We start from the raw sequence: 19,940 nt of genomic DNA, 5'->3' as shown, positions 1-19,940 counted from the left end.
CAAACTAACTGTTGCCTGACCACAAGTCTCAGATTTGGTTTGGCTATATACACTAAAAACGTTTGTGGGCTTAAAACGCCTGTACCTGGCCAGGCCATGCCAGTTGATCTCAACACTCTATCAAGGTCAAGATGAGTAAATCAAAAACGTTTCAGTACCATTTAGTTACGATCAGTACGTGAAAAGTACGAAAACATTTTGTACTCAGGCTTGAGTCGGGTACAGACTGGCTATGGTCAGGTTGGGCTGGGCTTCAGGTTTATATATTTAACCTCTACAAAGAGGTCAAGTAGCTAGCTATGAGCACAGACACAGTCATATTTATCAGCCTCTACCTAGACTCTACAACAAAAGTACAGCAACAAACATTAACCTGCATTTACTTCAGAATCCATTTAATATACATCAGCTCAAACACAAACAAGAAATGTCTCACTGGTTTGCACTGGAGCTGATTAATCACAACTTAGAAAATGCAATGAGGCATAAAACACCTTCTGTGGGGAGGAATTTAGTTTTGTATTCTTAAACCTGCAATTCCATTCTGCTAATTTGCCTCATTTATCTCCTAAATTCTCGAGTCCATGGGCAACATATAATAAGAAAGTCCTATTTAGGTATCACCTCTACGTTTAGCAACCAACACTACAGCTTGGTCTAACACAACTTCCAGTTTAGTTTCTTTTCCTAGATATCAAATGGTTCCCTCCTCCTTCTCCATCCTTTGCACCTCCAAAATCTTCAAGCACCATGCAACACTTCTGACTAAAAACTGATACATCACTCCAATTTCTTAATTATACACATTTTGTCCAACATCAAAAAATGAAAGCTCTCATTTTAACTGAACAAAATCACTGATCGTCTACATGGACTTTTGTAAGCTGTTTGACCATGTTAATGCAAAAACCTACCGGATCACAACATTTCACATTAAACAAAACACCACATATGAGAAGCAGCAAAAAATAATAGTACGCAAAATTTTAGAGAACTGATAGCCCTCCCAGTCACTAAGGCTTTTGTTTTTGATATTTTAATACCAAGCACTTAAATGTAGGAGTCAAAAATCAGAGGTTTACCAATAATGGCAAAACTGGGCATGTGAAAAAGACAGGTCAATTAAATAGGTACAAGCTTGGCAAACAGAATTTAATCCAGAATGCAATCATCTTGATGGAAGAAAATAATTATAAGAATACTAAGAAAGCAAAAGAAAAAGTGTGTATATCTACAGATCCTTAAAGATTGCAAAACATAATGACATGATAAAAAACAACAAATTACATAAAATGCTGCTGAGAGCAAAATAAAAAGCAAATACCGGAATTACTCAGCAGATTGCGCACCATCTTTGGGAAAAACAAATGCATGGCATTTCTGGTTCATGATATTTTAAAGTTTTGACCAGATGATTACAATGCCACATGCAATCATTGGATTAATTGGACAGGGCACAAAGTTAAAGAGCAGGGATGTCATGCTAGTTCTGATTTAAATAATAATTTGGCCAGAGCTAATAGTGTACAATTCTGGTCACTGTGCAATAGAAACAACAATAGAATGAAAATGCAGACTAGGGTAAAGAACACATGCCCCAGGCAAGAGAATTCTAGCTTCAGCAGAGGATGACCAGGTTTTTGGTATGTTCTTTGGAAAAATTCTGAGTATTGAATGAAGATTTAAATGAAATGTACAAGATTAGTTAAGGACTACACAAGCTGAGCAGCAACAACCCATTTCTTTGAGGCAAGGGCAAAACAATTTCACTCAAAGAATACTCAGAATCTACAGCAAACTCCTGAAAGAATAATAGCAACAGGTTCTCTCATTGCCTTTAAAGGCTTTGAGCTCTTGAAGAACCATTATATTCTAACTAACAGTTCAACTGCTAACCAAAATACTTCATCCAAAATTATTTGTATGGCAGGTTTGGCTATGACGTTAAATCTATGCTGTGAATTTCCCATAAAGTCTCATCCTCTACCTCACTTCAACTTTCTTCACTACTACTGTCCACTGTCTTTGCATGGAAATAAGAGTTATTCAGGTCTTTAGTACAGATTTTCCAAGTACTAATCCAAGTTTAATCTGTCAATTTGTTTATATAACTATAAAAATAATGATACAATACTTCACCAGCAAATCTTTTCTTAACCTTCTTTTCTCTTAAGAACAATAGTTTCTTTCATCTCACTATGAAACAAAAGCACTGCATCCCCCAAAATCATTCTACTAAATCTCCCTCACATAAAGAAAGAAAACTAATTGTTTTCTAGAAATGGACATATGCTCCCAGTAGGGATTAATTGGTGGTCCAAGGACAACAAATCCATTATTTTTGAACTCGCTTTGCAAAAAAAATTTACAACTTTTCCTGCATTTCCAAATATTTTGTTAACCCTGAGTACAGGCTTCCCCAGCCATCCGAAGGTAGCGTGTTCCTATGAAACGGTTCGTAAGCCGGAATGTCTAAAAGCGAAGAAGCAATTACCATTAATTTATATGGGAAAAATTTGTGAGTGTTCACAGATCCAAAAAAAACCTACCAAATCATGCCAAATAACATATAGTAAAAGCAGGAATGACATGATGAATACACAGCCTATATAAAGTAGAAATACTTTTCCCACAATCATTGCGCACTTTTCTCCACAGTGAAAATCTCACACAACCGCTCTCGGCAGAAACACGGCGCAAGTGCTCTCCAGTAACCTTTAAGCTGTGAAGCTGCCAAATCATACCAAATAACACGTAAAAAATACACAGCCGATATAAAGTAGAAATAACGTTATGTACAGTGTAGTATCACTTACGCGAATCATGAAGACGTCGAGCACACTGATGATGGTGTGTGAGGCTGAGTCGGAGTCTGGGGTGGTGCAGTGGCCCCCACCCTCCAGGCAGCGAACCGATACCGGTCCGCGAAGAATCCACCCGGCACGTACATGTCGGCCCAGATCAGAGGCGACGCAATCGGCAATCACCACTGATCTGGGCCGACATTTCCATGCCAGGCGGCACCTAATTAATTAGCTTGTTTATTTCGGCTTTTTTTCTTAAAGATGTGCTGAGTGTGTTCCAGCTACCGCTGCATTCTCCGCGAATCGGTATCTGTCTGGGGCCCGGGGGTTGGGGTGGTGGGACAATGGGGTGTCACCTCATCATCGATCAGGGCAGGCAGGTCATCTTCTTCTATGTCTGCTGGCCTTTATGTCGAAGGTCGAGGTTCGTCGTCTGCTGTGGCTGATGTGGAAGGCTTGCTTGACTGCTCAGCCTCGTGCATTTTTCTATCGTACAATTCTTTGTAAGCACTCAAACCATCCTGCAAATATGCCCTAAACTGACGTACCCTTTCAAAATTGAAGTTGTACTTTATCATTGCAGCGAAAATCTCACACAGTTGCTTCACGTTCCTGGACGACTTCACGTTCCTGGACGACTTCACTTTCGCTACTGCATTCAGTTTTGATTGTTATCCTTTCCTCTTCCAATTGCGTCAGCTCTTCATCTATCAGTTCCTGGTCATCAGATGCCAAAACCCCCTCAACATCATCTTCATCAACTTCCACAAGCCAAACTCACTTTGTCCTTACTTCATTCACAACGATCGGAAAGCTTAATTATGTCTAGTTTTACGCTAAGTGTAACACCCTTATAAGCTCTTTTAGGCTTTTCCAATATCTTAGAACTCATCTTGCTGCTCACAGGCACGTGTTTCAGCAATGCCAGTGAGAATGCAGTTCCGAATCCCGGGGAGAGAGCGCGTGCTGATTTTTTTTTTTAAATCGCGCACTGACTTTTTTCATAACAGTGAAGACACCTTCTGTTAGCAAAAACGGGGAACTAATGTAGGTCTTTCATAACAGTGAGGTTTCATAAAGCGGACGTTCGAAAAGCGGGGACTTCTAAACACTTTTTACATTTGCACAATTTTGTCACTCATCTTTCGTCCATAACTACATCTGTCATGCCTGTTCTTTCCACAGATTTGAGTGTTGTTAAGAAGTTGCATGGCATCACACAATGTCTCCAATGCTAAGCAACAAGTCATCGGAACATCAATTATACAGAATACAAGCTTACAGTTCAGATGGGGAGAAAAAAAGTCAGATAAAAAAGGTGTGAAAATAATCTACAGAGGAACACGATTGCACGTCTCTTCAATCAAATAACCACTTAACCTCTCCGAAAGGATAATGCTACATCACATATAAATAAAGGATGAAACTTACTTTTATACAACACCTTTTGCAACCCAAATTTGCTCCCATGGAAGTTACAACAAATTAATCTTAAAGGCGTCATGACAGGTGAAGATTGAAATACAGCAGCCATTTGTGCACACAAAATATTTCAACAATCTTAGTGTGGTGAAAACAATTGGCCATGATGTGGGTCACAGGGACCAACTCACTTGCTGTCTAAAATGGTGCACTTACAAGGACAGGTGTGTACAAAGGGCCCATAGGATCATTGAGGACCCAAGCCATCCCAACCACAATCTATTCCAACAGCTACTATCCGGGAAGCAGTGCTGCAGCATAAAACCCAGGACCAACAGGCTCCAGGACAGCTTCTTCCACCAGGCCATCAGACTGATGAACTCACACTGACTTGAGTGTATTCTATATTACATTGACTGTTCTATTTATTATAAATTACTATGATTGCACATTTAGATGGAGACATAACGTACAGATTTTTACTCATGTATGTGAAGGATGTAAGAAATAAAGTCAATTCAATTCAAATCAAAAAGTGGTGACAACATCAGCACAGATTTTCATCAATGTTGCACAGGAATGTCAACATGTGCTCAACACTGACTACATTAGACTTAAGGATAAGAGTTTGCTTCAGAGTCAATGTAAAAATATTAACTTTACTGTATTTTTCACCACACAGTTGCCTCCTGTTGAAAAATTCTAACATCCCCAGATCCTAAGCTTTCAGAATTACAACTTAAGAACTTTCCGTTCATGCTTCCAAGCTTTATAGTGATTTTTTTTTTGAAAGGACAAATATGTTGCCCCCCCCCCCCGAAAAGCATTACTTTCAATATCCAAAATGGCACTCGTGACCTTTGGTGATATTTTGTGGGCAGTTCACAAAACTACTAGATACACTTCTGAACTGTAATCACTGCAAAATGCAGCCTGTAATTTCCCTTTAAGAAATGTACTTCTAAACTGTCTAAACGAACTAGCGATTTTACTATCTCCTTAAGTATACAGCGAACTTGACTCTCAGGAATGCAGGCAAAGCTGGACTCTGTGTTGAGTCCTGAGATCAGGAAACAAAACCATGCTCAGTTCCACTACTCTGCACGGATTAAAACATTGAGCCAGATGAAAGTGGCAAGGCCCAAGAGAGGAAAACGAACCAGTGCTCAACGTGGTCTAACTGCACTTGACTTATCTTCCCCTCTTCTCACTACCATCATCAAGCACGAGATACAGGAGTGTTGGGTGCCATGCCCCTAAGTTCAGGAGCAGTTGTTACCTTGCAGTCTTTAGGCTCTAGGACAGCTTCACTCGCCTCAGTGCTGAACTGACTCCGCAGCCTGTGGGCTCACTTTCATGGACTCTGCAGCTCATATTCTGCATAGTATTTGTTCATTTTCCTCCTCCCCCCCCCCCCACTATTTACACAATAATTTGTACTCTTTTGCACATAGATGTTTGGCAGTCTTGTGATTACTTTTTTGCGGATTCTATTGTGTTCCTGTAAGAAGATGAATCTCAAGGTTGTATATGGTATACATGCTTTGAGAATAAATATGAACTTCAAACTTCAATTTTGAACTTTCAATATTTTCTCTCCTTGTTTCTTCAGAGTATAAAGAAAGATGTAAACACTGTCGGAGCAGTGCTACCAGGATAATCAAGGACACGGCCCACCCAGCCAACACACTTTTCGTCCCTCTTCCCTCCGGGAGAAGGCTCAGGAGTTTGAAGACTCATACGGCCAGATTTGGGAACAACTCCTTTCCAACTGTGATAACACTGCTGAATGGATCCTGACCCGGATCTGGGCCGTACCCTCCAAATATCCGGACCTGCCTCTCGGTTTTTTTGCACTACCTTACTTTCCATTTTTCTATTTTCTATTCATGATTTATAATTTAAATTTTTAATATTTACTAATTTTTACTATTTTTAATATTTAATATTTGTAATCCAGGGAGTGAGAAGCGCAGAATCAAATATCGCTGTGATGATTGTACGTTCTACTATCAATTGTTTGGCGACAATAAAGTATAAAGTATTATAGAAAATACCACATTGGACCAGTTGAAGGGTCTCAACCTAGAATAACAACTTTCCTTGGAATTTCGCTGTCCGCAGATGCTGCCTGACCTGCTGTCTTCCTCCTACCACTATTTTGCCACGGTTTTCAGCATCTGCAGTTTCTGTGCCTCCAATACCAGATTGAATATTTGATGCTTAGCTTTATCCAATGCTCAGCAGGAAATCATTCCTGGGGTTTAACAGTATTAACTTTGTGATGTCATTCTCATATTTTAACAAAAGGTCACTGCTATATGATAACTACAACATATTTAAGTTAATTGGCGACACACTGTCATAGGCCAAACCAAATGTGGTGATGAATAGGAGAGAGGTTGGTCCTGGGTTTTATGCTGTGGTACCGCTTCTCGGTTGGTAGCAGCTAGAATCGATTGTGGTTGGGATGACTTGGGTCCCCAATGATCCTACGGGCCCTTTTTACAAACCTGTCCTTGTAAACGTCCTGAATCATGAGAAGTTCACAACTACAGATGCGCTGGGCTGTCCGCACCACTCTCTGCAGAGTCCTGTGATTAAGGGAGGTACAGTTCCCATACCAGGCAGTGATGCAACCAGTCAGGATGCTCTCAATTGTGCCCCCGTAGAAAGTTCTTAGGATTTGGGGGCCCATACCAAACTTCCTCAACCGTCTGAGGTGAAAGAGGCGCTATTGTGCCCTTTTCACCACACAGCTGGTGTATACAGACCACCTGAGGTCCTCGGTGATGTAGATGCTGAGGAACTTGAAGCCGTTTACCCTCTCAACTCCAGATCCATTGATGTCAATAGGGGTTAGCCTGTCTCCGTTCCTCCTGTAATCCACAACCAGCTCCTTTGTTTTTGCGACACTAAGGGAGTGGTTGTTTTCTTGACACCACTGTGTCAGAGAGAGGACTTCTTCCCTGTAGGCCACCTCGTTATTGTTTGAGAGAAGGCCAATCAATGTAGTGTCATTGGCAAATTTAAGGAGCAGATTGGAGCTGTGGGTGGCAATACAGTCATGGGTGTACAGGAAGTAAAGGAGGGGACAGTACGCAGCCCTGGGGGGCTCCTGTCAGGTACAAATATGTCCCCATGCACCACTGAGATTCATTTTCTTGCAGGGATTTACAGAAAAATAAATACTATGGAATGAAAATTGCCATGTAAATAAACAAAAACAACCATAGGTATAATAAACTGATAACCAGTCAGAGTACTTGAAAGCGAGTCCAGATGTTGTGGAATCAGTTCAGTGTTGAGGTGAATGAAGTTAACCATGCCAGTTCAGCAGCCTGATAGTTACAGAGTAATAACGGTCCCTAAAACTGATGGTGTGGGACCCAAGACTCCTGTACCTCTTCCCTGATAGAAGTAGCAAGAAGAGAGCAAGGTTCGGATGACGAGGTTCCTTGATGACGGATTCTATTTTCATGCAGCAACATTCTTTTTAAATGTGCTTAACGGTGGGGAGAGCTTTGCTTGTGATGCACTGGGCTGTATCCACCACCTTACACAGTTTTTTCCTGTTCCTGGGCATTGGTATTTCCATACCAGGTCATGATGCAAACAGTTAGGATATTCTCCACTGTTTAGATGACATGCTGAATCTATACAAACTTCAAAGTAGAGGTCTGTTGCGCCTTTGTGATGGCAGTTACGTAAAGGTCCCACAACAGAACCTCTGATATGATAGCACCAAAGATTTAAAATTACTGACTCTCTCCACTTCCAATCCCCAGAATAGGACAGGTTCAGAGGTGGCTGAGTATACAACCCTCTGCAGTCCCTTTCAATCCTGTGCATTCGTACTTCCATACCAGGTGGTGTTGCAACCAATCAGAACGCTCCCCACCATACATCTGTAGAAATTTACTAGTTTTTGGTAACATAAATCTCTTCAAGGCTGAAAGGCTGTTTTTATGGCTAGAAGTCCATCACCTGTGGTATTCCACAGTGAGCAGTGCTAGAACCCATTTTGAGTTTTATATAAACTTGGATGAAAATGTAAATAGCTGGATTAGCAAATTTGCGGATGACGTCAAGATTGATGGAATTGTGGATAGTGTAAAGCAGCAGTCCCCAACCACCGGGCCGCAGACCAGTACCGGGCTGCGAGGAAACAATACGAGTCAGCTGCACCTTTCCTCATTCCCTGTCACGCACTGTTGAACTTGAACACAGAGTTGCCAACTGTCCCGTATTTGCCAGGACATCCCATAGATTGGGCTAAATTGGTTTGCCCCATACGGAACTGCCCTTGTCCCGTATTTCCCCGCTAAGGTAGAGCGTTCCTATGAAACCTTTCGTGCCAAAATGGTGTAAAACGAAGAAGCAATTACTATTAATTTATATGGGGAAAATGTTTGAGCGTTCCCAGATCCAAAAAATCACCAACCAAATCATACCAAATAACACATAAAACCAAAAATAACTCACATATAGTAAAAGCAGGAATGATATGATAAATACACAGCCTATATAAAGTAGAAATAATGTATGTACAGTACAGTCGGGAAGATTAAGCCAAAACCAATTTGTGGAAAAAAATCAGCACGTACGCACATGTGCACATCACATATGTGCATGTCACGTATGCGCACGCAGGTGCTCGTGCAAGGCTTCATGGTCATGGTAGCCTTTCCTGGGGTAAACACGTGTCCTGGGATTTGACTGCTAATTTTGGCCCTTATTTGGGAGAGAGAAAGTTAGCAGCCCTAACTGTAAAAGACATGTTGAGGTGAGTTTAACCGTACTTGAACACCAACCACCCCCCCACACTGTTGGCCGGTCCGCAAGAATATTGTCAATATTAAAGTGGTCCGCGGTGCAAAAAAGGTTGGGGACCCCTGGTGTAGAGGACTATGAAAGTATAAAGATCAGTTAAAAATATAGGCAGAGAAGTGGCAGCTGGAGTTTAATTTGGGCAAGTCAAAGGTGCTGCACTTTGGGAGGTAATGGTAGACGCCTCAATACATTGAAGTACAGAGGGATATTGGGGTCCAGGTGCACACTTCACTGAAAGTAGCTGTGCTATTTGATCTGATGGTGAAGAAATGTGTAGAATGCTTGCTTTCATTGTAGGGGTTTGTGTAACGAGTAAAGAAATTATGCGACAGCTATATAAAGCTTTAATCAGACCGCCTGCTGACAATGTGAAGGATGTGGAGACTGGAGTGGATGCAGAAGAGATTTACCAGCATGCTGCCTGGATATGATCTACTAGGACAGGTTGGACAAACATGGTTGTTCTTACAGCATTGGAAGCCAAGAGAAGAACTGATGTTTTTTAAATTATGAGAGGCATAGATAGAATCATTTCCAGAGCAGAAGTGTCAAAAATCAAAGAACTGCTTTGAAGGGGGGTCGGGGTGAGAAGAGTTAAAGATGACATAAGGGGCAGGTTTTAAAGCAAAGATTGGTAGGTGCCCATAATAGGTTAAAAGGGGTATCGGAATGTTTGGTGGTATTAAGAGACTTTTAGATACACACATGAAAATGAAGAAAACAGAAGACCTTATTCAACAGTACTATACCAGGCCACACAATAGATCTTATTCAAAAGTTTAAAGTACATAGATTTGGGAAGAATAAATTGAGAATCAGTTATAGACACACAGTGAGAATAAACAGGTCTTTCTCAGGTTGCCAGAGTATTTCTAGGGGCACAGCTATAATTTGATCCAACTATTCATAATCTATATTAATGACCAAAAACAAACAACATTCTCTTTACCTGCTCCCCCACTCCCCACAGGAATTGATCCCCCTGTGATTTCCTTGTCTATTCATCCTTCCCCACTAATCACCTCCTGGCACCTATTCCTGCAAGAAGTGCTACACCTGCCCATTCACCTCCTCCCTCACCTCCATTCAGAGCCCCAAAAGTCCTTGAGGCAAAACTTCATCTGCAAATTTGTAGGGGTCGTCCTCTGAATCTGGTGCTGCTGATGCAGCCTCCTCTACATTGATGAGACTGGACATAGATTGGAGGAATCGTGTTGTTAAGCACCTTTTTTCTTCCACAAAAATCGGAATTTCCCAGTGGCCAACCATTTTAATTCCAATCCCATTCTCATTCTGACATGTCAGTTCATGGCCTCCTCTTCTGCCACAATGAGGCCACTCTCAGATTGGAAGAGCAACATCTCAAATTCTACCTAAGTAGCCTCCAACATGTTGGTATGAACATCGATTTCTCCAACTTCCAGTAACTTTTCCCCTCTCCACGGCTTCTATACCACACTATAGCCTCTTACCTCTTCTCCTCACTTGCCTATCACCCCCTGGTGCCCACTGTGCTTCCCTTTCTCCCATGGTCTATTTGCCTCTCCTGTCAGATTCCTCGCTCTTCAGCCATCTACCACCTATCACATTCCAGCTTCTTACTTCATCTCCCTCCCCACCCACTTCACTTCACCTGTCAGCTTCTAGCTTATACTCTTCCTCCCTCCTCCACCAACTTCTTATTCCAGCTTCTTCCCGCATCACTGATGAAGGGTCTCGGCCTGAAACATCAATTGCTTATTCATTTCCACAGATGCTGCCTGACCTGCTGAGTTCCTCCAGCATTTTGTGTTTGCTGCTCTAGGTTTCCAGCATCTGCACAATCTCTTGTTTACGATATTCCATACACCAATGTCTTGTACAACTAAAGCATCTCAACTTCTGTACTCAGTGCCCTGACTGAAGGCCAGACCAGTATGTCAAGATCTATCTTTACCACGCTGTCTATCAGCATCGTCACTTTGAGAGAGTTTTGTGTGTACTTTTTGGTCTGTGTTCTACAACACTCATCAGGAGCCGACCATTATCTGTGAAAGTTGAGACTCGCCTTCCCAAAATGCCCTATCTCAAGCTTAACCAAATTAAATTCCATTTGCTATTCCTCAGCTGAAAATCAGAATCAGGTTTATTATCACCAGCATGTGTTGTGAAATTTCTTAACTTAGCAGCAGCAGTTCAATGCAATACACACTATAGAAGAAAAAAACAAAATAAAATAACAAATTATAGCATACATATATCAAATAGATTAAAAACCAGAAATACTGTATATTGAAAAATAGGGAAGTAGTGTCCCAGGGTTCAATGTCCATTTAGGAATCGGATGGCAGAGGGGAAGAAGCTGTTCCTGAATTGCTCAGTGTGTGCCTTCAAGTTTCTGTACCTCCAACTTGATGGTAACAGTGAGAAAACGGCATGCTCTGGGTGCTGGAGGTCCTTGATAATGGACGCCGCCTTTCTGAGACAACGCTCTCTTGAAGATGTCCTGGGTACTCTGTAGCAACACACATAAAAGTTGCTGGTGAATGCAGCAGGCCAGGCAGCATCTCTAGGAAGAGGTACAGTCGACGTTTCCGGCCGAGACCCTTCGTCATGACTAACTAAAAGAAGAGCTAGTAAGAGATTTGAAAGTGGAAGGGGGAGGGGGAGATCCAAAATGATAGAAGAGAGGAGGGGGAGAGATGGAGCCAAGAGCTGGACAGTTGATTGGGAAAAGGGATATGAGAGGATCATGGGACGGGAGGCCTAAGGAGAAAGAAGGTGGGGGGGGGAGCCCAGAGGATGGGCAATAACGGATGGGGTACTAGGAGGAGTTGGGGCATTAACAAAAGTTAGAGAAGTCAATGTTCATGCCATCAGGTTGGAGGCTACCCAGACAAAATATAAGGTGTTGTTCCTCCAACCAGAGTGCGGCTTCATCTTTACGGTAGAGGAGGCCGTGGATAGACATATCAGAATGGGAATGGGAGGTGGAATTAAAATGTGTGGCCACTGGGAGATCCTGCTTTCTCTGGCGGACAGAGCGTAGGTGTTCAGCAAAACGATCTCCCAGTCTACGTTGGGTCTTGCCAATATATAGAAGGCCACATAGGGTGCACCAGACACAGTATATCACTCCAGCCGACTCACAGGTGAAGTGTCGCCTCACCTGCAAGGACTGTCTGGGGCCTTGAATGGTAGTGAGGGAGGAAGTGTAAGGGCAGGTGTAGCACTTGTTTCCGTGTGGGTCCCAGCTATGCCTGCCTTTTTGTTGGCTTTGTGGAACAATCCATGTTCCAAACCTATTCTGGTATCCGTCCCCCACTTTTCCTTTGCTACATTGACGACTGCATTGGCGCTGCTTCCTGCACGCATGCTAAGCTCGTTGACTTCATTAACTTTGCCTCCAACTTTCACCTTGCCCTCAAGTTTACCTGGTCCAGTTCCGACACTTCCCTCCCCTTTCTAGATCTTCCTGTCTCTATCTCTGGAGACAGCTTATCTACTGATGTCTACTGTAAGCCTACTGACTCTCACAGCTATCTGGACTATTCCTCTTCTCACCCTGTCTCTTACAAAGATGCCATCCCCTTCTCGCAATTCCTCCGTCTCCACCGCATCTGTTCTCAGGATGAGGCTTTTCATTCCAGGACGAAGGAGATGTCCTCCTTTTTGAAAGAAAAGGGCTTCCCTTCCTCCACCATCAACTCTACTCTCAAACGCATCTCTCCCATTTCACGCACATCTGCTCTCACCCCATCCTCCCGCCACCCCACTAGGAATAGGGTTCCCCTTGTCCTCACCTACCACCCCACCAGCATCTGGGTCCAACATATAATTCTCCGTAACTTCTGCCGCCTCCAACGGGATCCCACCACAAAGCACATCTTTCCCTCCCCCCTCTCTCTGCTTTCTGCAGGGATCGCACCCTACGCGATTCCCTTGTCCATTCGTGTCCCTCCATCCCTCCCCACCGATCTCTCTTCTGGCACTTATCCTTGTAAGCGGAACAAGTGCTGCACATGCCCTTACACTTCCTCCCTTACCACCATTCGGGGCCCCAGACAGTCCTTCCAAGTGAGGCGACACTTCACCTATGAGTCAGCTGGAGTGATATACTGTGTCCGGTGCTCCCGATGTGGCCTTCTATATATTGGCGAGACCCAACGCAGACTGGGAGATCGTTTTGCTGAACACCTATGCTCTGTCCACCAGAGAAAGCAGGATCTCCCAGTGGCCACACATTTTAATTCCACCTCCCATTCCCATTCTGATATGTCTATCCACGGCCTCCTCTACCGTAAAGATGAAGCCACACTCAGGTTGGAGGAACAACACCTTATATTCTGTCTGGGTAGCCTCCAACCTGATGGCATGAACATTGACTTCTCTAACTTCCGTTACTGCCCCACCTCCCCCTCGTACCCTATCCGTTTTTGCCCATCCTCTGGGCTTCCCCCCTCCCCCTTTTCCTTCTCCCTGGGCCTCCTGTCCCATGATCCTCTCCTATCCCTTTTGCCAATCAACTGTCCAGCTCTTGGCTCCATCCCTCCCCCTCCTGTCTTCTCCTATCATTTTGGATCTCCCCCTCCCCCTCTCAAATCTCTTACTAGCTCTTCTTTCAGTTAGTCCTGATGAAGGGTCTCGGCCCGAAACATCGACTGTACCTCTTCCTATTGTTTTTGCCTGGCCTGCTGCGCTCACCAGCAACTTTTATGTGTGTTGCCTGAAATTCCAGCATCTGCAGATTTCCTTGTGTCTGGGTACTTTGTAGGTTGGTACCCAAGATGGAGCCGACTAAATTTACAACCCTCTGCAGCTTGTTTCAGTCCTGTGCAGTAGCCCTACCCCGCCCCCATACCAGACAGTGATGCAGCCTGTCAGAATGCTCTCCATGATACATCTATAGAAGTTTTTGAGTGTATTTGTTGACATACCAAATCTCTTCAAACGCCTAATAAAGTTTCGCTGCTGGCTTGCCTTCTTTATAATGGCATCCATATGTTGGGACCAGGTTAGATCCTCAGATCTTGGTATCTAGGAACTTGAAACTGCTCACTCTCTCCACTTCTGATCCCTCTATGAGGATTGGTATGCTTTCCTTCATCTTACCCTTCCTCAAGTCCACAATCAGCTCTTCCGTCTTACTGACGTTGAGTGCCAGGTTGTTGCTGTGACACCACTCCACTGGTTGGCATATTTCGCTCCTGTACACCCTCTCGTCACCATTTGAGATTCTACCAACAATGGTTGAACCATCAGAAAATTTATAGATTGTATTTGAGCGATGCCTAGCCATACAGGGTTTATAGAGAGTAGAGCAGTGGGCTAAGCACACACCTGAGGTGCACCAGTGTTGGTCGTCAGCCAGGAGGCGATGTTATCAGCAATTCACACCACTTCCAGTTAGGAAGTTAAGGATCCAGTTGCAGAAGGTGGTACAGAGGCCCAGGTTCTGCAAATTCTCAATCAGGATTGTGGGAATGATGGTGTTAAATGCTGAGCTATAGTCGATGAACATCATCCTAACATAGGTGTTTGTGTTGTCCAGGTGGTCCAAAGCCGTGTGAACAGCCATTGAGACTGCATCTGCTGTTGACATATTGCGGCGATAAGCAAATTGCAATGGGTCCACGTCCTTGCTGAGGCAGGAACTAATAACCATCTTCACCACCTACTTTAGAATTATCTGCAAACTTAGCAAGGTCTTGTACATTCTCATCCAAATTATTGATATAAATGATAAATAGCAAAGGGCCTCAGTCCACAAAACAAACTTCCACCATCAACTTTTGTTTCCGAGCAGCAAGTCAATTTGGTATACAATCAGTGAGCTCTCCCTGGAACCCATTTGACCTAACTTTCCATGACTGGCTACCACACAAAACTGAATCAAAGACCTTACTATAGTCCATTGAGATGGTATCCACTGCCCCAGCCTCACCTACCGTTTTGGTTATTTCTTCAAAAGTCAAATCTTGTCCTTTTCCACCACTTGGGGACCCTAAATATTCCTCCATAATTTAAGAACCAAAGGCAGATTGAACAACCAATCTGCAGAAACCTCTTCAGATCACAAGGTGAAACACAAGCTTCCTGTTGCTTATCACTTTAATCTTCCATTCTAACCAACATGTGGGGCTTCCTACATTTTCAACCGAGCCACGAGAAGTGCAAGGGAGTATACCTCATTTTCCAACCAGATCCATTTCTACCTTCAGGGCAATATTGAATTCAACTTTTTTTAATCAGCAGGCCTTTTCTGTGTGCAGCTCACTTGCTGGAATACATCACGAACATTTTTTTCCCTCCACAAATGCTGCCTGACTTGTTAAGTATTTCCAACAGACTCTTCTCTCCACCAACACCCCCCCCCCCGCCCCGCCGTCCCATTTTAAGATCGGTGACAATACAGTCAAACAGCAAACAGCAAAACAACTTGGTCTTCACTTCTTTGAGGAAGGAATTCTGACTAGGACCAAAACAAGGTGCTTTTAAAATTGGCAAATAACGTAAAGGAATAAAGAACACAAACGAAACATAAAAACGTTTAGTTAAGCAAATATTTGCTGGGAAAGCAAGTAATAAACCGACTGCTGGCGGGGGGGGGGTGGGAGAGACAGGAGCAAAGGTGGAAGAAGAATTGTACAGATCAGGACATCAGCAAAAACCTTCACTTACCACTGCTACATGAATAACTAAAACAAGCTCGGTTTAACATTACACATCCTCACCAAAACAGCTGCCAGTGGAATATAAACTCACCACCATCTGCATGTGTCATGGGAGAGGATCTGTCACTGAGCCAAACTAGCATAGACTTCACAAACACTACAGGAGCAAAGGTCCGCATTCACGCAAACAAACTCTGGCCAAGATTGTTGTACAAACGGAACCAGCAACGCATTTGCAGAATGCACCTGCAGCCAATGGAAGTAACAGGGCTACTGGACGCCATGAGTAGAAGCACGGCGCCCACCACAGCCCTGCGCCGCTCGCCTCCACACAGCACTCACCAGCCTTCCCGGGCCAGAGCCGGGCCCACGTCCGCCATCTTTACCAGGCCACCTCTTGCATGAACGTCGCAACACCGGTGCACGGAACGTCAGCAGGCTGCCAGTCACAACAGTGCACCGAGACACGACGCGCGAACCTCATATTAGAAGGCGGAGAACAGTCGGCTGACCCCACAGGCCTCAGCCCTCCGACCACGTCCCCCCAAACTCCCCACAGCCACGTCACTACGCACAAAACGGCGCCTCACGTCACGGACACGATCATGATTGACAGTGCGATTACCCAATTGACGCAGGAGATTCGCACACGCTCAAGGCCATTCATAATTACCAGCAGCCCGCGTACAGAGGACGGGCACTGGAGCAAAGGATAGTTGGTGACCGCTGTTGGGAGTTTTCTCTCAGGCAGGAAGGGGAGGGAGTAGGGACGGCAGGAAGTGACGGAGTAGCTGAACGCGAGGTGGGACAGGGTGATAGGAATGTGTGGAGGAAGGAGGGTGGCAGGTGTTTGGGGAACAGAAGCGGCCGATTGATGATTGTACTGGCTTATCGTCCAGTGATGAAGGCAGTCGACAGGATTCAAATAAAAGAAGGAGCTTAAGGTTTAGATGAGTTTTGAATGTGGACCTGTTACTGATATTAATCTAAATAGACTAACCAAGCATTAGGAGATATTGTGAGCGCAAAACAAAACAAAAAGTCTTTTGTGAAGGTATAAATGTAAGAAAGCTTTGGAGTTAAAGAGCTATTGGAAAGGAACTATATTGAATGACATTGACTTTGGAGTGTAATCTCTGGAGTGTTGTTAGATGTATCCATGCACCAAGTTAAAAATGATTTAGTTGGGGGAAAGTTGTGGATGTTAAACGCTTAAAAGGGATTTGTGGTGGTTAGAACAAATAGCTTAAATTTGATGGGGGAAAAAACGATGTCAGATAGGATTAATTTACGCAAACACGAGGAATTCTGCAGATGCTGGAAATTCAAGCAACGCACATCAAAGTTGCTGGTGAACGCAGCAGGCCAGGCAGCATCTCTAGACCCTTCTCGGCCTGAAACGTCGACTGTACCTCTTTCTAGATATATATAAAAAACCAATGGGACGTATTAATATCCAGAATGGGTGGTGGCATCCGTTAGTCTTGCGAGACCATGGATCTGCGCCAGAATACAGATAGATTAAAGATGGTGTGTAAAGTGCATGATTGTATAACAAAGGATTCTCTGATTGTTGATAAGTGCACACCTGCGCTTTCATGGCAGATGTGATAAATTGTATAGCACAAAAAGCAGAGAAACATATAGAGGTAAAAGACTTAACTCTACAAGTTATAAATGAAAGAGGAGTAAATATTGTTTAGATTTCAAAGGAGGGTTGTTAATGTTTCTTCTAATCTTACAGTGAAATGTGAGAAGCTGTTAGCTAATGGTCAAGAATTTAAGAAGTTTATTGAAGATTTGCTAAATAACCCTATTGATAGATGTGTACAGGGAACCTAGTTGAAATGGTGTCTAAGTTTTAAAATACAAGGTTGTGTTGATAATAAGGCACAGTTGGAAAATGGGTAATGGAGGAGTGGCCACCCTGGTCAAAAATGGGATAGCACAGAGTTTTGGAGATTGGGGTTGTTTATGAGTCAATTGTGGTTGTAATTTTGGGAAATAATAGTAAAGTACAGTTAATTTTTATAACCCTTGTGAAGGGTTAACACCTGATATATTGGAAAGTGTGGAAATGGGGAAAAATGAGGTTATATGGTAGGGATTTTAATGGACATTGTGGTATATGATTGTACTGACACATGGGAGGAATGATGGTGGAAGATTTTCTGGAAAACAATACATTTGGTGTGCTTGGATGATGGTAGGAGAGCAAGGATAAATATGTTAACAACACTGCTTCTGATCATTTGGTTTAGGAGAATATTGAATTGAGTAATAAAATCTTGTGCTCTATAGTCAATTCAATAGGAAATGACTCAATTTCCAGATCATTGGGAGGTAATAAAAGGAGAGCTGTTCCTGGTGGATGTTTGAATGTAGAAGAGCTGTGAAGGAGAACGTTTCGGAAAGTTAGGCAGTGTTTCTCTTCTTCGTCTTTCATACAGTATGAAAGAGCTCAAGCTATAGTTAGGAAAGTAGTGAGAAGGGCAAAGAAAATGTATTGGAGAGTGTATTGTGGTAGGATTGGGAAGGAGATCCAGGTTAGGGAAGTTTGGGGTTTTTTACAGAAAATGGGGGGAGTTAGAAAACTTGATGCATTATTGGTTTTGTATGGTTGGGGGCAGTTGCAGTAACTGAATGTGAAAAAAGCAGAATTACTAGCAAAAACGTATGTCAGTGGATATAGATCGGCCAATTTAAGTAAAGAAGAGAGGTCTCGTAGAGAAATAGTTTAAGCAAGCAATTCTCAGATTGTCGAGAGAAAAGAATGTTCCAGTTCCTAGTTGGATCTCAAATTTACATTGGTCTGAACTTAAAAGGGCTAGTTATGGTGCTGGTCAGACATCACCTGGGAACGATGACATTTGTTAGAAACATAGAAAACCTACAGCACAATACAGGCCCTTTGGTCCACAAAGCTGTGCCGAACATGTCGTTACCTTAGAAATTACTTCAGATTACCCATAGCCCTCTATTTTTCTAGGCTCCATGTACCTATCCAGGAGTCTCTTAAAAGACCCTATCATTTCCACCTCCACCACCATTGCCGGCAGCCCATTCCACGCTCTCACCACTCTCTGTGTAAAAAAAAACTTACCCCTGACATCTCCTCTGTACCTACTTCCAAGCACCTTAAAACTGTGTCCTCTCGTGCTAGCCATTTCAGCCCTGGGAAAAAGCCTCTAACTATCCACATGATCAATGCCTCTCATCATCTTGTACACCCCTATCAGGTCACCTGTCATCCTCCATCGCTGCAAGGAGAAAAGGCCGAGTTCACTCAACCTATTCTCATAAGGCATTATTTGTTCACTTCTGTCTTATTAAATGGAGGAGCCAAAACAACCTCATGTCTTGCTACGAACTGTTTCCTAGAACCAGAAGATCGATTTTCCATCTTTAATTTCGCCATCTCGAGCTCAAATTTCCTCAGGTTTTCAGCTTCTCCTTCTTGAAATTCTCTTAGTTTATTTGCCTCTCTCTCTTCAAATTCCCTTATTTTCATTGCCTCTTTCAGCCATTTCCGCTTTAAATTTCTCAAACTTTATCTGTTCAAGCTGCAACTGCATTTCCAGCGTACTCATTGGAAACCTCCCTAACACCTCCTCATCAAACTTTCCCAAACTTACATAATGCTCAGCGATTTTTCTCTGAATTATGGGCTTAGTTGTACCCTTCGTAATACCTTTAAGGTTCAACCTTTTAGCAATCTCCGACACCTCAGGTTTTCTTGCATTCAGTAAAACCTTCGGGTCTGGCGTTTCCATAAACTCATCAACATACATTGCTGCTGAATACCACTGGCACCAATCAAACAAAAGAATCAGGTATATTCCCTTTTGCAAATCAGGTTTTGATAATTAATCAAGCACTTAAACTCAAAATCAGAACATATCCCGGACGAGCCCCCATATTAATGTCATGTGATCGGAAACAATGAATATATTGAGTCAGGATTTATAAACAAACAAGCATTTATTAAACCCTGATAAACAATGAAAAAAAAAACAGACGAAAACCCTAACCGGAAGTAAAGGGCTATGCGGCCATTCAGTAAACTGCTACTCAGTACTAGTTCTTAAAGCGATAAATGCGAAACCAGTTCTTAAAGCGATAAATTCAAACACAGTTCTTCAAATGGTAAATTTTAAAGTCCAAGAGATTTATATAGTCAATTAGGAGAGACTTTCATGAAGTAACGAATTCCTCGAAGACACAACGT

The 19,940-nt window shown here is 43.0% G+C and overlaps 1 protein-coding gene across 3 annotated transcripts in view; it reads right to left on the bottom strand.

Moving 5' to 3' along the window:
- The window catches only part of tdrd3 (tudor domain containing 3), a 98,504-nt gene extending 82,214 nt beyond the window's left edge, over positions 1 to 16,290 (bottom strand). For all 3 annotated transcript variants that reach the window (XR_010018676.1, XM_063053765.1, XM_063053766.1), the window contains exon 1: positions 16,055 to 16,290. Coding sequence is in view for 2 of the 3 variants with exons in the window: in XM_063053765.1 (XP_062909835.1) it covers positions 16,055 to 16,092 (38 nt within the window). In the remaining variant the exon portion in view is untranslated. The remainder of the gene's footprint in view (positions 1 to 16,054) is intronic.
- Positions 16,291 to 19,940: the final 3,650 nt, after the last annotated feature.

This window comes from Mobula hypostoma, chromosome 7, assembly GCF_963921235.1.
Source record: "Mobula hypostoma chromosome 7, sMobHyp1.1, whole genome shotgun sequence".
NCBI lineage: Eukaryota > Metazoa > Chordata > Chondrichthyes > Myliobatiformes > Myliobatidae > Mobula > Mobula hypostoma.
This window is presented reverse-complemented; position numbering and strand designations above follow the sequence as displayed.